At 37.3% G+C, this 14,984-nt stretch overlaps 1 protein-coding gene across 3 annotated transcripts in view; it reads right to left on the minus strand.

Moving 5' to 3' along the window:
- The window catches only part of msra (methionine sulfoxide reductase A), an 87,800-nt gene extending 73,160 nt beyond the window's left edge, over positions 1 to 14,640 (minus strand). For 2 of the 3 annotated variants that reach the window (XM_041249733.1, XM_041249734.1), the window contains exon 1: positions 14,403 to 14,640. In XM_041249733.1, the coding sequence (XP_041105667.1) occupies positions 14,403 to 14,625 (223 nt within the window). In that variant the 5' untranslated portion in view covers positions 14,626 to 14,640. Of the gene's footprint in view, positions 1 to 8,608; positions 9,059 to 14,402 lie in introns of those variants that run through there. The other variant, XM_041249735.1, reaches the window with a different exon arrangement.
- Between the last annotated feature and the right edge of the window lie 344 nt (positions 14,641 to 14,984).

Here is a 14,984-nt window from a genome sequence, read left to right on the forward strand (position 1 = left end):
AACTAAGCTTAGCTTGAGTCTGAGTTCTTATCTCTCATCACCAAACTAGAATCTGGAAAAAGCTTCATTCTATTGAATAGAGGTGGGTTTCTCAGGCAGATGTACAACTTCCCAAAAGTGGCATCCTTTTCAAATTAAGGTTATAGCATGTTAGGGCCATGACATGAATATATTTGACAGACCAGTCATGCTGTAAAAGGACAGAAAATGCTTGCAGTCTAGTAAGGATCTGCATAAAACATACAACATGTAGTATAAGATGGCACTATCCAAATGATCAAGCTTATTCATAATCAAAAAATGGTGCATCATCAGAATTATTACTTAAGCTTTTAATGTCCTTTGTGACATCAGTCTGAACATTATTCATTGTCTTTTAAGGAATGAGCAATGTTCTCTATCACTTGCCCCCCCCCCCCCCCCCCCGGCATGCACACACACACACACACACACACTCACTCTCACATTTGCACACCCCCCCGTCTCTTGAAAGAACTAAGAACTATACCTCTGTGAAATTCATTAAATGAGTGATAATCATAGGTTTACCTATGTCCTGTCTATAGCCATCAAAGTAGTGCAGTTAACAGTGTGGCATGTTCAGCTGTGCTAATTCCCAAATAGCCCGCCTCTGTGTTGATGAGCCAGCTGCGAACAACAATCGCTGCATTTTAATAAAGACCACATTACAAAATGAAGAGGTGGGGGTGATAGAGAGGGAGAAAGATGGCAGAATCCGCATTGGATCAAAAGTAATTATTCACAGCAGGATGCTGCAGAGTTAATTCAACCAATCAGAGTGTAGGAAGGGGGATGGGGAGATGAAAAAAAATGAGAGACAGAATTGCTGTAAAACACAGAACCCATTTCAAAGTAAAATTAACACTCCCTCTACATATTCTGCAAAGCATCAAAATCGTTAGGGAGAGGTATACTACACAAATTCCCTAAAACTCCCCATTTTATAATCTTGTATTTCAACCTCTATAAATCCTTTAAAGGCTATCATAATAGCAGGACACTGTGTTTAGCTATTCATAAATATGATTAACCTTTCTAAAATAAATTAGCTTGAACAGTATAATTAAGTTAATTTAAATTAAACAGTTGAGCACAAAAATCCTGGCACTGTTAAGATTCATCACTTCAATGACAGACCATTCTCACTGTACAGCAGAATAGCCACTTTACATAACAATAGATATAGCCAGTTTAAGAACAATGGCCTCTGCATTATTAATGTATCTCAACCTTCTGCCTGGGAAGGATGTACGTCTGGAACCATACAGGCCAGGGGCTGATGTGCTCTTAATATGAAGAAACAAAAAACAAAACTTATTAGATTAAGCCAGAAAATCTGGGATAATGCCAATCAAGCCACTAAAGGTTGCCTATGCAACTGAGCAGCAACTCTGTAGTATTTTCAGAGAGTAGTAATGTTTACGCAACATCTCCCTTTGGTAAGGTTTAAAAAACAGGTCACAGGCAGCTTGAATTTAAAATATCTATTGGTGCTTTACAAAGATCAGCCACTTTTGCCATTGAAGTCCTGGTCAGATTTTCTTGAAATCCGCAGTGAAGGACAGAAAACACATACATATATCACCTTGAATTTTAAGAATGAGTTATAATTAAAAATAATAATATATGAACATAATTTAGATCTTTTATTTAACATTGTGCAATCAAACTAAACAACAAAATTATATTTCAAAGTCTACCAGAAGCCATAATAGTTGTACACTGTTTCATGTTAGATTTCGAAATGTCATAATTTTTCATTTTTGTGAGTTTTTCGTTGTGTATGGTATGTAATTCAATATGTTAAATTAACATTAGTCAGCAGGTTTCATTCGACTTTTTGAAGCAAAATTAGTTCATTCTATAGGGTGATACAAAACTTTTGGCCCCAGCTGTAGAGCCCCTTCCCTGGTTTCCCTGGCTTCCTGGGCTTCCAGGGCAATCAGATCTTGGCGCTGTCCAAGGTCTATTTTGCACTTTTAAAGGCTACCACACACCAGACTCAATGTGACAAGTGAATCTGTGCAGCAATGCAATGACAGAATCTATACTTTTTGATAAGAACATTTCACACCCCAAGAGACATGACCAGCAACCTGCAACACTGAAGTGAATCCTATTTTTATTTTTTTTATATATCGCAAAACGGAGCATCACAGCTCTCCATCCAAATAAATAACAGAATCTAAAAATGAAGGTTAACATTTTGCTTTTCTATAATTCATAAGGCTATAAAATTACCAGTAGTTTTTTTTTTTGTTTGTTTTTTTAACACGTATCCCGTGATAGTAATCTACTTATGATCTGTTGGGTATTAGTTACACTACTGAAGACACTAGCCAAAACATTTGTCTGCCTGACCTTTTTTTTTTTTTTAAAGACTTAACTTGGGCTTTTGAATGCTACTGTATAACCTTACAAACGCAGATCAGAATATACTTGGACTTTCTAACTTTACTAATAACGAATTGGCTGAGGTACTTAAGCCTTTTCATGGACATGAAGTTACAATAACTTTTCAATATGAAGGAAACATTTTCAAGGTAGTCCAAGATTAGTGGTGCTCTGCAAAGCTGTGGATAGCTTTTTTCACTTTCTGATCATTTACCTCTGCATGGGTCAAACTGTTTATGACGCATAAAAACTGCCACTGAAACAAATCTCTTTTTGATTGCAGTTATTTTCCTTTTATGTGGTATGCCATGTAATTGCTAAAGGGTAACTAACGCTGATTTAAATGGTCATCATTGACCAAACCTCACAGGTGTCCTAGAGTTAAAAGTTTTAAGGAGATTTTCTACAATTGTGGCACTGGATCCCACATACACACTCAAACAATTGTTACATCATTAGTTCTGTTTATCATCTTTCTAACATTGAAACAAACAGTGAAAACAGGGACAGCTGCTTGCATTTGCTGCTAAAATTTGGAACTTTGGGATTACCAGCCCCCCTGTTCTTATTGCACTATTAATGAGCACAATCCAAACCAAACCCTGAGTGTGAGCCATATGGCTGAAAATGTATTTTTCCTCAAAACCTTCCAAACATCAAAAGAGCATGAGATTATAACAAGAAGAATTACAAATCGGGAGAAATCCAAAGATGTTTGTTTTAGACTTGAATTCTCAAATATATATGTTGATATTTAAAACAACAAGCAAGAGTTTGGTGCTGCTTCTGCATTCAAACTGGTCCATGAAGATATCTGTTGAAGCTGGTGAACTTTTGGGTCTTTCTTCAGTGGGCAGTAAAGTAGGAGACAGCATCTTGAATTCCTTTAGTTCATCGTTCAGCAGTCTTGTTCAAATGTACGATTTCCATAGGGGAGCCATGTACACTTGTTTTTTATTTTTTTTTTTCATGTTTGGACATAGTGCCTACTTCAAACAGTTACCAAATATGCAGGCATTGTAAACTTACAAACACACACTACAAATACATACTTATACAATCTTGGCAGCCAACATTGCTAAAAAATATTTTTTGTAGTTCTAAATTGGTAATAAATAGATATTACAGAACCACAGCGCTTGTGAGACAGATTGCTCACTATTTGAAAGTGGGCAATGATTTAATTCAAGACTACCTGGATATGGGGCTATGGTGTACACTCAATTTTAAAAACACGTGTGTTAACAGTACTATGAAAAAACCAATTAGGGTTTAAAATCGATTATATAAAGCATGGTAAAGTTATCAGACAGCCTTATCTGCATATGGGTTATATCAATAATCCCATGCATAAACAATCTCAGTTGGTTCACTTCTGCTCTGGATGGTATTATGTTATAAACAGAACCATCTGACAACAATTACTGTAAGGGATGATCAACAGACTGAACAACTCAAGTTTCATAGGATTAATTTAGTAATCGCTGGACATGCAAGCCAGAAATTGATTAATTAGCAACTAACAAACTACACCTGAAAAAATTATGAATCTTCTTTTTTTATGCTTTTACAGCATTCAAATTCACATGAAGCAAACAAAGCTTTAGACACAAGAGGTGAATAGCCAACCCACCATCGTGCAAAATCTGACAGCAAATGTGTAATGGAAAAAGTTTACAATCAGTGTCACATATGTTTCATAATGGGCAAGGTATGCAAATCTGTACTGACTCTACTTTAGGGCAATGACACTTGAACATATGTTAATTGCACATAATTTATGTAGGGTGAATTAGAATTGTATAATTAACATCTTGCACATCAACCATGTTCTCTTTTAGGCATTTGCTCTTTAAGTTCAAGAGAACCCCATCTGAAGACACTGGATTTAAAACTGCGGTTTTCACAGACTACTCTTCAAAGGCCTGAACTGATTGGTGATTTGCTCCGCCCACACAGGGTTTGGCCTGAGGGCTCTCACTTCTCATTTTTAGAGCATTCCTCTCTTCCTCCTAACCCCCTAATGAGTCAACAAAACATGTTTGGGAATACAGTAGAGACACAACAAACATGTTATCAATAAACCAGAAAATGTTTTTTGTGAACAGAAACATTATTATTATTATTATTATTATTATTATTATTATTATTATTATTATTATTATTATTATTATTACTATTTTGAAACTAGAAATGTTCTTGCAAGTCAATTGAGGGTTTAAACAAAAAGCAGAACGCAGTTTTATTTTTCTCACCTACGGTATCAAATCAAATCATCACCTACCTGTGCAATATCTAAAGCTATTTTATGACATCTGTGCTGCAGTCTGAAGAGTTTAAAGTAGAAAGCAAGGTCCTGAGTAATAGTGAATCTACAGTATGGTACCGCTTTCATTTTTCTACACCCCCTTCCCAATTATCTTGCCATATTGTAAAAACTGATTTTTTTTCTCCCTCTGGGCTGAAAAATAAACCTGAAGAAACAGATTGCCAACACAAGTAATTAGCCACTATGCCCATTATATGCAGGAAATTCTTTTGAAATGGCAGTATTAAACAAGCTATGGATGGTTAGTTCTCACTCTATTCTGTGCAAGAAAAACAGCGACAAGCAAAGGGAAGTGAATGGTGGGGGGGGGGGGGGGGTAGAAAATCAACTACTAGCTAAAATTCTACGATATTCAACTTATATAAATACATCTATTATTCAACATTCTCGTTTTATACTGGATCACTTTTCACATCAATGCCGCTAATCAGTACTTGAAGACTCAGTGGTAGATGTCGCAAGAGTCGCAAACGAGTCGGAAGTCTAGGGTAAAATATTCTAAACATGAGAAATGTTGTTATTGACTTTTTAGGGAATGCTTTGCAGCAGCAATTTTTTTTTTGTGGTTCACCTTAGATCAGGGGTCTCCAACCCTGGTCCTGGAGAGCTACTGTGGCTGCTAGTTTTCGTTTCAACCAATCTCTCGGTTGCGTAACTGAACCAATTATTGGCTTAATTAGTCAAGATTACCAGGTGTTCCAGATCTTTAGCCGCTGATGATTTAAAGACACCTATAAAACCTGCTGGATAGGGGCTCTCCAGGACCAGGGTTGGAGGCCCCTGCCTTAGATGAATATGTAATTATGGGCTTTCCTTCATAAATTTGTATGAAGGAAATCCCAAATGAGGGTTCTCAAATATTATAATGATATGTACTAAAGCTGCCGGCAATTGTGAAACTTACAATTGCATCAATTTGTGCGTACTGACGCCTGTACTAAATCCAACCTCACCCGCGGAGGAGTGCTATAACGAGGCACATACACAGACCAGGGGTGTGACTGAGTGCAGCTTTGGGATGCTTAAAAGCAGATTTCATTGCCTGGACCACAGTGGAGGAGAGCTCCAGTCCAGGCCCAACATTGTATGCAATATTACTGTGGTGTGCTGAACACTCCACAATCTAGACATATACGTGGAGGGATGCTTGTGGACATCACAGAGGGGACAGAAGTAGAGCCAACTGTACCACCACACCCAGCAGAGGACACCTATGAAGAAGGAAGAGATATGCTAAAGTGATACACACTTTTTGTTTTACTTGTAAGCAGGCTAGCAGTTAATTAAACATCACTGTTTATTAAAAAAAAAAATCTTATCACTTGAGTAAGTCTCTGCCTTCTTCATAAGCGTCCTCAGTCTTCAGTTCATCAACCTGATCAACTTTTACTACATGCTACTATTACAGTAGGGTGTCCATTACCAATATGTATGGTTTTCAATATATATGGCAGGTGTTTTTCTTCTCCATTATGCCTCTTAATAATCAGTGAATGGGACATGTTAAGCTCCCCGCCCCCTCCCAGCAAGGGAACACTAAGTCACTCTGGTAATGCTATGATTATATCAAATCATCTGGTTTTTCAACTCCCCTCACCTGTAAAGCTCTATAAACACAACTCAACCTTTGCTATCTTAAAATAAAGTTGTAACATGTTCTACAGAGGGAGTCTCATCCAGATTGTATACTTGAATTCTGCTCCCCTAGTTAATTATACACTTTTTTCTATCCTGTTATTGTCTTGTGTTTTCAGTTTGTGTAAACATATGAACGTCCTAAAGAGTCCTGGTTCCTTTCATGACTAAATTTTTATTTGCTTCTTCTTCCCAGAATCCTAAAAAATGAACCAAGAATGAGCATGAGCTGAATATGAGAGAGTAGTGCTAAACTTTATGAAAAGCCAGTGACTATTGGATGTCCTCATACTGCAGTCATTGCAAAAGTATTTCAAAATCTGATTTGCAGCTTGACTGAATTCATGAGAAGGAAAATAAATTGTAATGAAACAAGTTGGTTTGTGTCACAGTTCAAGTATCCACACAGGTTTTAGTAATGCAGCGCTACAGTATGTAGTCCTTACTGGTTTCTACTGCATGCAATATATTTTTAATTGCGACCTGTAAGCTCATGGGCACAAGATGCCACATACCTTTAGTACGTACATGCAAAGATGAGTACAGACAAGAACAGATTTCTAAAATGACATTTCCTTTTAAGTTCCCACTACCTGTTATGGATCTGTATTACTGTATTTGCTGCATCTGCCTAACTCATAAACCAACTACTGCTGTTCTTCTTTACTCTTTACTTCACAGCCCTTTACTGCGGTACACTATAGTAAAAACATAGCAAAGTGTAGTAAACCACAGTACAAAAGCATGGTAAAGCACCGTTAAGCATGGCATATATTACAGATATTATTAATTGTGGAATAAACAACATGGTAAGTGTGTAAAAGTGTGATAAATTCACATGACTGCAAATTAACTTTTTTAAGGGAGCCACAGATGTTGAAACTAAGGCAGACAGCACTACAAGACAATGTCTAAAAGGAGATAACATTAAGTTACTATGTTCTACACTTTGTTCAGGATTCAATGCTATTTAATATTTCTAGACACACGTAGATTTATGTAAACACGCAGGTCAGGTGTATATACATAGCATAAACAGTGGACCAGGGAAGGAAATGAAGACAGGCCTGACGGACTTCAACAGTGGAATGATCATGGTCACCCACTCCCACAGTATCAATCAAAAAAAACATTTAATTGAGGAGCTGTAATGTGTGAGCCTTGCTGTCATCCCTGTTTCTTTAAAAATGTTCTTACCACCACTGGTTGCTAAGAAACCTGATCGTCTGTTGATGTCCCACAAGTTAAAATATGCCGGCCTTCTTGTATTACATCCTGGTTACAAAACTACATTTCAGGTTTCCAACTAAGGCTAAAAAGTAAAATCTGAAACTGTTCTTTTGTCAGCGTTGTAACATGGTCATTGTTTTGTTTTGTTTTTTTGCATATTCTGATGCTCACCTCACTACATTCACAGCCAGATGGCAAATCTCCACCTGTCTTTATGCAGACACTTGAACTTGATCTTCTACCATACAGCGTAGTTAGAATGTGGAGATATGACCTTAGCAATGACATTTTCAGTCACACCAAACCTGAGACCTCAGATACGTGTGACAGACAGTTACTATAAATGCAGGACTAGTTTACTATTTAGAGGCTGATGCTGCTTCCTGATTACCACAACAATCACGTGATTACTTGCTTAATGATGCTGCAAACCTTGTCAATTTCCCATTGGCAAGTCTCCTACAATACAAACTTATAGTATCCAACACTGCAAGTCCTTTTACTATCGCCAACTTTTGTTGAACAGAGGGGAAGCACATAACTATCTTTTCAGCCTATAAAAGATCCTAAAAAATAACATAACTCTAGCAAAACCAGTAGAAAGGATCCAAGCCCACTTAAAGGAATGTTTTCCAGGGTAATTGTACTAAGGGCAAACAGGGTCTGTCTAAAGAAACTCCTTACAGGTTGCCTTCTGAGGATCCTTCCAAGCAGAAGCTTTTTCATGCACAACCACACCCACAAACATACACAGCAGGAACACTGATTTTCCTCAGTGATTAACAGCTCATTTAGGTTCTTTTTTCACCCACACTTACCCATGTGGCCACAGGTGCATTGCCGAAAGGGGTCACAGTACCAGCAGCACATTCTTTACACCAGTGGAATGACTTGGTCCAGGGATGGCTGCTGGTCAATGATACACCACTCATGCTATTCAAAGGTGTATCCCTCCTTTTAAGATACACACTTTCTATGCACTTGGTGATTGGAACTTACCAGAAAATTGTAAAACATGCAAATCCAATTCCTTTTATGAACCAACAAACGCAGTGAAAATGTAGAGATGATGCAAGTGACATGCATATAAATCCAGGCCCCTCATGAGTTTATGTTGGGGTTTTCCAGTAACAAGAAAAAAGTCCAAGTGAAGCAGACACCAATAGCACAACCGTGGTACACAGCAGTAAACTGTAATCCATTAAATGGAGCACACAATGTACAAACTTTTTTTCTCTTAAGATCTTTGTGTCTCGTCGTCTTGTTTTCAAACTGAACGATTTTGAGGAATCCAAGCGTAAGGCAAACATGGCTATAATCCAATGTAAACTAGTAGTTTGCTTTGATGTCCCAGTCTTGCTGTTAATTCTTTAGGTGCTGCAGCTTTAAGATAAGTCGCTTAACTTATTCTGAGGTTCAAAATCTCACAGTCTCCCCCTTCGAAGCGGTCATCTAGGTACGAAGTTATATATATATATATATATATATATATATATATATATATATATATAATATATATATAAAACCAGAGGTATAAACAAATAAGCCACAAACTTTCTTTTCTTTTTTCTTTCTCATCCCTTTGGCTGCCTACGTACAGTCATTCTGTGCTCCTGTCTGACCCATAAAGACATCCCTCTGTATTCTAAATAAACAGAAAATAGACATTCCACACACATTAAATAAAAAATACAATGTTGTCATACCTTGGATAATTGACTTAAAATAAGTATGCTCGTATCATTTGTGTAACACAGCATACTTTCCCTAAACTGATCGCGCCACCCACCCCCTCCCAAAATATTTCAAAGTTAATTTTTGTTAGCCTTGAAGCGGAGATCTACCCCCTTGATATTTTGATTTCCTTAGCGCAAAGCCGAGCAAGCAGACAAAAGGAGCTGTGATAGAACCGTGCCAAGTCGTGCTTCTCCCTCTCTGCTCTCTCTCTCACAACATGGCAACCTTCCCAACCAGCCTTGGCGGCACTCCAGCCTGTGCCAGCTTGTCTGTGTCTTGGGTCCCAAAAGCAGTCGAATCGGGGTAATCACAAAATAATAAATAAAACGTCTTCTGTTCATAACCACATACTTGCCCAACAATACTGCCTTTATCATCACTCCAACCCCCCCCTCCAGCTCACAAACACAGTATATATATACTACTGCCACCACTGTCTCTACCACCTCCCCCTCCCCTTCCCCTCCCAACCCTACCAAATGCACAGGGGTTCCTAAATGCTTCAGCTGCTTATTAGCAGATAATGTACGTCTTTATCAAGCATTTTTGCTAGTATTGCAAACGTTCACCAGTCATTGCTTTGAAATCTATTCGCAGCATGCCAAACACAACACCTTGCGTAGTTCAGGGGTATCTCCTACAGTGCCCATATTCCTGTGCCAACTATTGAAACACTCACCACCGCACCAGATCTACAGCACATCATTATGCAATTGAGTTAAGTGTGGCAGGTGTCTATTTCAAAATATATACCTGACTGTTAATAAATACATGTTATAAGCATCTGTTACCTGGACCACTTGCTTTCTTTTGGTTAGTATATTACAATAAAGAGTGGCTGTATTAATATGCATGTAATTGTCCAGTCCAACACTGGGAAAAACCAAAGTTTGGTACAAGCTCCTCCTGCTCTCTAATGATTGGCTGAAAGGTTAGCAGCAATATCTGTAGGGGGCTGAGCTTTTCATCAGTGGCATCCATGTGTGACAGAGACTATTGACTATATTAATGAGGTGTTCTTCATAGCCAGTCAAAACAGAACAAAATGTTAACGTACCAAGCTCCACCTTTCTTTCTTCTTAAAACAGGAAGCTTTTACTTAACCTCTACACTGTCCCTTTAAATTGAACCATACAGTTATGAATAATTTTCTACTATGAAAGAAATAAGACATGATTTGTTGCATCTATTTTCATACCCTGGATTATTTCTATCACTGTTATTATTTCATCAGAAAATTAAGTACAATGTAATTTCTTTAGGGGGTCATCTACCAAGCTTTAAAACAACTACAAAAAAGCCATAATCTCCTGGATCTCAGGCTTTTGGTCTTACCATTAGCCTACTTACCATCAAAGGTATCAGCTACGGGAACTCTTGTGGGTTTTATCTGTATTTAAAAGGTGCTGATTCAAAATACATTGTTTGTATCTTATTTTCACCCTCTTTTTCTTGCGCTAAAGACTCAATGGTTCTTTGCTTCTTTAAAGGTGTCTTTTGCTTCCTGGTTCCCAGGGCCGGCATCAGGGGGTGCAGCTGCACCCGGGCCCAGACTTTGGGGAGATCCAGCCCTCAGGCCATTTCTGTTTTTTTCTGAGCCCAGTTTAATGACTAAACGTGAAAAAATATATAGGCGTTGTCTAATCTACTGGGATTAGCAAAGTACTATTGGAGGACTGTCAATCACAACATAAATTCGCAAATCAGAGCCGACAGTTGTCTATCTGAGGGTGGGTGCGCAGCGAGCGCTCTGGCAATAGGTCAGTGTAGTTAAGGTCATGTGATTGCTCTGCTGGCAGATGTGATACTAACCAACGGATGGTAAAAATGTATTTTAAAAAATGACATGCTTTTGGGACATTAATTTGTTAAGTGTGTTTATAGAATGTTGTTTTTGCTTATTAGTTGTACTGAATGCATTTGTGCTATGGGCTACGTTTTGAGATGCAGACATTTTTTTTATAGAAATGTTTCATACTAACATTTGTACTTGATAACATTCATTTAAAAATCTAATTGATGCCTATGATTAATACGTTTTGGGGACTAATTTGAAGCTATTTATACGTTTCAATATTAATCGAGTTATTAATCAAATTGATTAATCTTGTTACATCATTGATTTATTAAAATGTTTGGCTATAATGTTACTTGAGTGATTACTGTCTTGTTCCCAGTCAATGTTCGAATTGGGAAATAAAAAAAATTAAAATGTTTTGACCAATTCAAATCTTGCTACTGGTGTATTTACTTTCTTTGGTTGTGCTGTGTGTGTTTTTCTTTTTTTTTTTTTTTTTTTTTGTGTTTTTATTCCAGTGCTCTAACTGCAATCGATGATCTAAAGCACTGGAAGTGATTCAAACCCAGGAATCCATATCAGTGTATTTCAATAATTCTACATAGCATGAAAAAAGCAATTGTTTCTAATACTAATAAAAGGTATGAAAAAAGATTATAAAGTCTTGCTTACTACTATTTAAGAACATGACAAACTGATCGTGGCTGGTTGCTGCTGGGAGCCAGTAGAGAGTTTTTCACATTTCCATGTTTATAACAAATACATTTACATACTGCCAAACAGTGTAGTTTGCTGTACACAAAATGTATGTGAATAGGGCACTGTGTCCTTATGAAATCCTTATATTAACCCTTAACTAAACAAATGTATATAACTATCTTATTTACTCAAATATTTACAAACTATTATAACAACAACAAATCCTGTTCTTGCAAACTTTCAACAGTGAAGCAAAAAGTCTGTCAATGTTTGCGTTAATGGATTTGATAATGGGCTGTTCCACATTATAAGATGAATGTTAGCTGCTAAGGCTGCTTGCCCCCAGGACTGAGTGTAAAAAGCACACGACTTAGTACGGTAAAGTTCAAAGAGTAATAATGTAAGAGCCTGGAGATCTACAGTAAACTAGAACTAGGGACATGCTCATTGAAATGCAGTCAAAAAATCTATTGACAACAAAATGAAGCCTGCAGTAACCCTTTGACAAGGAACCTCCAGACTCAACCCTGACTGTACTTGAAGAAAGCATCCTCATACTCTTCTGAATCACATGCTTAGCATTGTGCAGAATTGCATTTAACATGGCTAGAACTCACTACACTTGCTGTAGATTCTCAGAAAAAAAAAAAGATTTCAGTTACTGGTGCTCTAAATATAACTAGATTTGGCTGTAGGTGTAAAACCATCTGAGGCGCTTAAGAGGAGCCTAGTTGTTTTTCCACTGCAGGACCCAAGCCGTGCAGTATTAAGAGGTGCTGCATTGGAGTTGTGGATTCAAAGGTTGTGGTGTTCTTCATTTTTGTTCTTCATACATTAGGGGCCGTCCAAAAAAATTCACATTTTCTGAAAACGTACAAAGCATGCGCTGGAGGGGGGAGGGTTCGATGACAGTGTATGCTTTTTGATAAAATTTTTTTTTAAAAATTACCTTTTTATAGAGCTTGAAATATTCAAATGCCTTCCTGCAAAAGTACTGTTGCCACCAGATTTTTTTTTTGTGTGTCACAGTTCATGATGTTTTACTTCTAGTTGAGAAAATGAATCCTCTTATGTTAGCACTTTAGCACTTTCAACTGTCCAATTATCGTTTGTAATTGTCGTTTGCAAGTGTAGATAGTAAGTGTAGATATAACCATGGCATTCCTGCTGAAACCATTCACAGAAAAACAAAAATACTCAGTTTGAGTTTTTATGGATGAATTATATAATTTGATCATGACAAGAAAGCGCTCACTATACTTCCCTTTAATAGATGGTCTTCTGGGAGCCCTGCAGTTCAACGAAGGGTTGCTACAATGTACTGTAGAGCTACCTAGACACAAGCTTAACAAAACAATGCTGCTTAACAAAATCAAACAGAGCCCTACAGGAATTCTAAGACATGTAAGCTGCTTTAAAGGTGAAAAAGGCCCAAGATACCACCAGGAGACCTGTCATAAATTTGTATTTTTGCAGCTTTTACAAGAAATACTGAAACTCTTTTACATGAAATACTGTAATAAAAAATAAAAAGCATGTACGAAAAGAAAAGAAAAAACATGAAAGTGTGTACAGTAGATATGGTTCTTGGATTTTACTCTATACCTTTTTGATATAATCTGTAATGCAATAGGTTTGTTATGGTTTTCTATTCTGTGTTTATTTCAGATAAAAAGATTTGCAACACCTTGACAGAAACAGATTCATGATATTGACTTCAATGTTTTCACTCCACATAGCAAAGTGACTAAAGTAGTCCCATTTTATTAATTTTTTTAGACAAGAGGACCACCCTGTGTATCTAACATTTCCAGCAGCACTGCAACCCCTCCATTCTGTTACCAAGGGAACCCCTTTAGAGACGGTGGCTGTAATCAGCCCATCGCAGACCTGACAGGCTGAAACAGATCTGGGAGCTCAACACTTCAGTTCGAGAGGGGAGGGCAGTGGAAACAGAAGTTACACACTAACAGCCCTTTATGGAAGAATAAATAAAAGCAACATTCAACCGAGGCTTTCAACTTTAAAAAAAAAAGTGATTATGAAAACAGGATGAACAGGTGCCGGCAGTGTCATATTTGTGTTTTGTTTTTGTTTTTTTTTTTTTTATAGCACGCCTTTTTTGCTTGACCGAGTAAATATGAATATACAGAAGGCATTACTACATTACTACATGTGTACTTGTTTTATTGAATTAGCTGAAGCACACGAAAAAAAACGATAAAGAACGGAACAAAACAAAAACGGATGCAGTTAAATAAAACGACCCAGTGCAGAAGTAGGTGGCGACGCCAACAAAGCGCATGCGCAACATATTTAACTTTCAGGAGTCAGGAGTAAATATAGAGGAAACAGACACCAGCACACCCGGTCGACCTGGCTCAAGAAATAGCGTAATGTATGTTAATGTCTATAATGTATGAAGACGTCAAACAATACATAAAACGGTTTTATAAGTACGTATTTGACTATAGTTTGTGCAGAATGCGGCCTACTCTTCGTGTGTCATACGATAACACAACCTATTGGACGTATGAAAATAAAAGCTAATCTTCTTACCTGAAACGTGTATCTTTTCGTTGCTTCCGGGGAGAGCAGTTTCTTTGGAAGGTAGACTTAATTTAAAAGCCATGTCTCCCATTCTACTGTTGGTAAAGTGACGCCAAATTAAAAGTAGACGAGTTGAAACAACCATCGGGGTGATCGAGGGTGCTGCTGCTGCGTTCCAATGGGAGAGGCTCAGCCCTTCCGCGGAGAGAGTGTGGACTTGCAGGAAATACATGTAGCCAACTGTGCAGAATTTATTATTGTTGTATTTTTAACTTAAAATGCTCGGCATATATATATATATATATATATATATATATATATATATATATATATATATATATATATATATATTGAAACACGTATTTGTTTTGCTAGTGTTAAAACGTTACTGTTACTAAACCGCTTATAAACCATTACATTGACCTTAGAGTTTGTAGTTTGGGTAACCGTTTTGTAATTTTCATAATAAAATTAAAACGTGGGTCAGATATACTGATCATGGGAACTAAAGCCATACACCACTATATGGAAAATGTAAACCAGAGTTTTAAGAAGATTTGAATATACATTGTATGGGAGCTGTACTGCTAA

The sequence above is a fragment of the Polyodon spathula genome, chromosome 5 (genome assembly GCF_017654505.1).
Source record: "Polyodon spathula isolate WHYD16114869_AA chromosome 5, ASM1765450v1, whole genome shotgun sequence".
NCBI lineage: Eukaryota > Metazoa > Chordata > Actinopteri > Acipenseriformes > Polyodontidae > Polyodon > Polyodon spathula.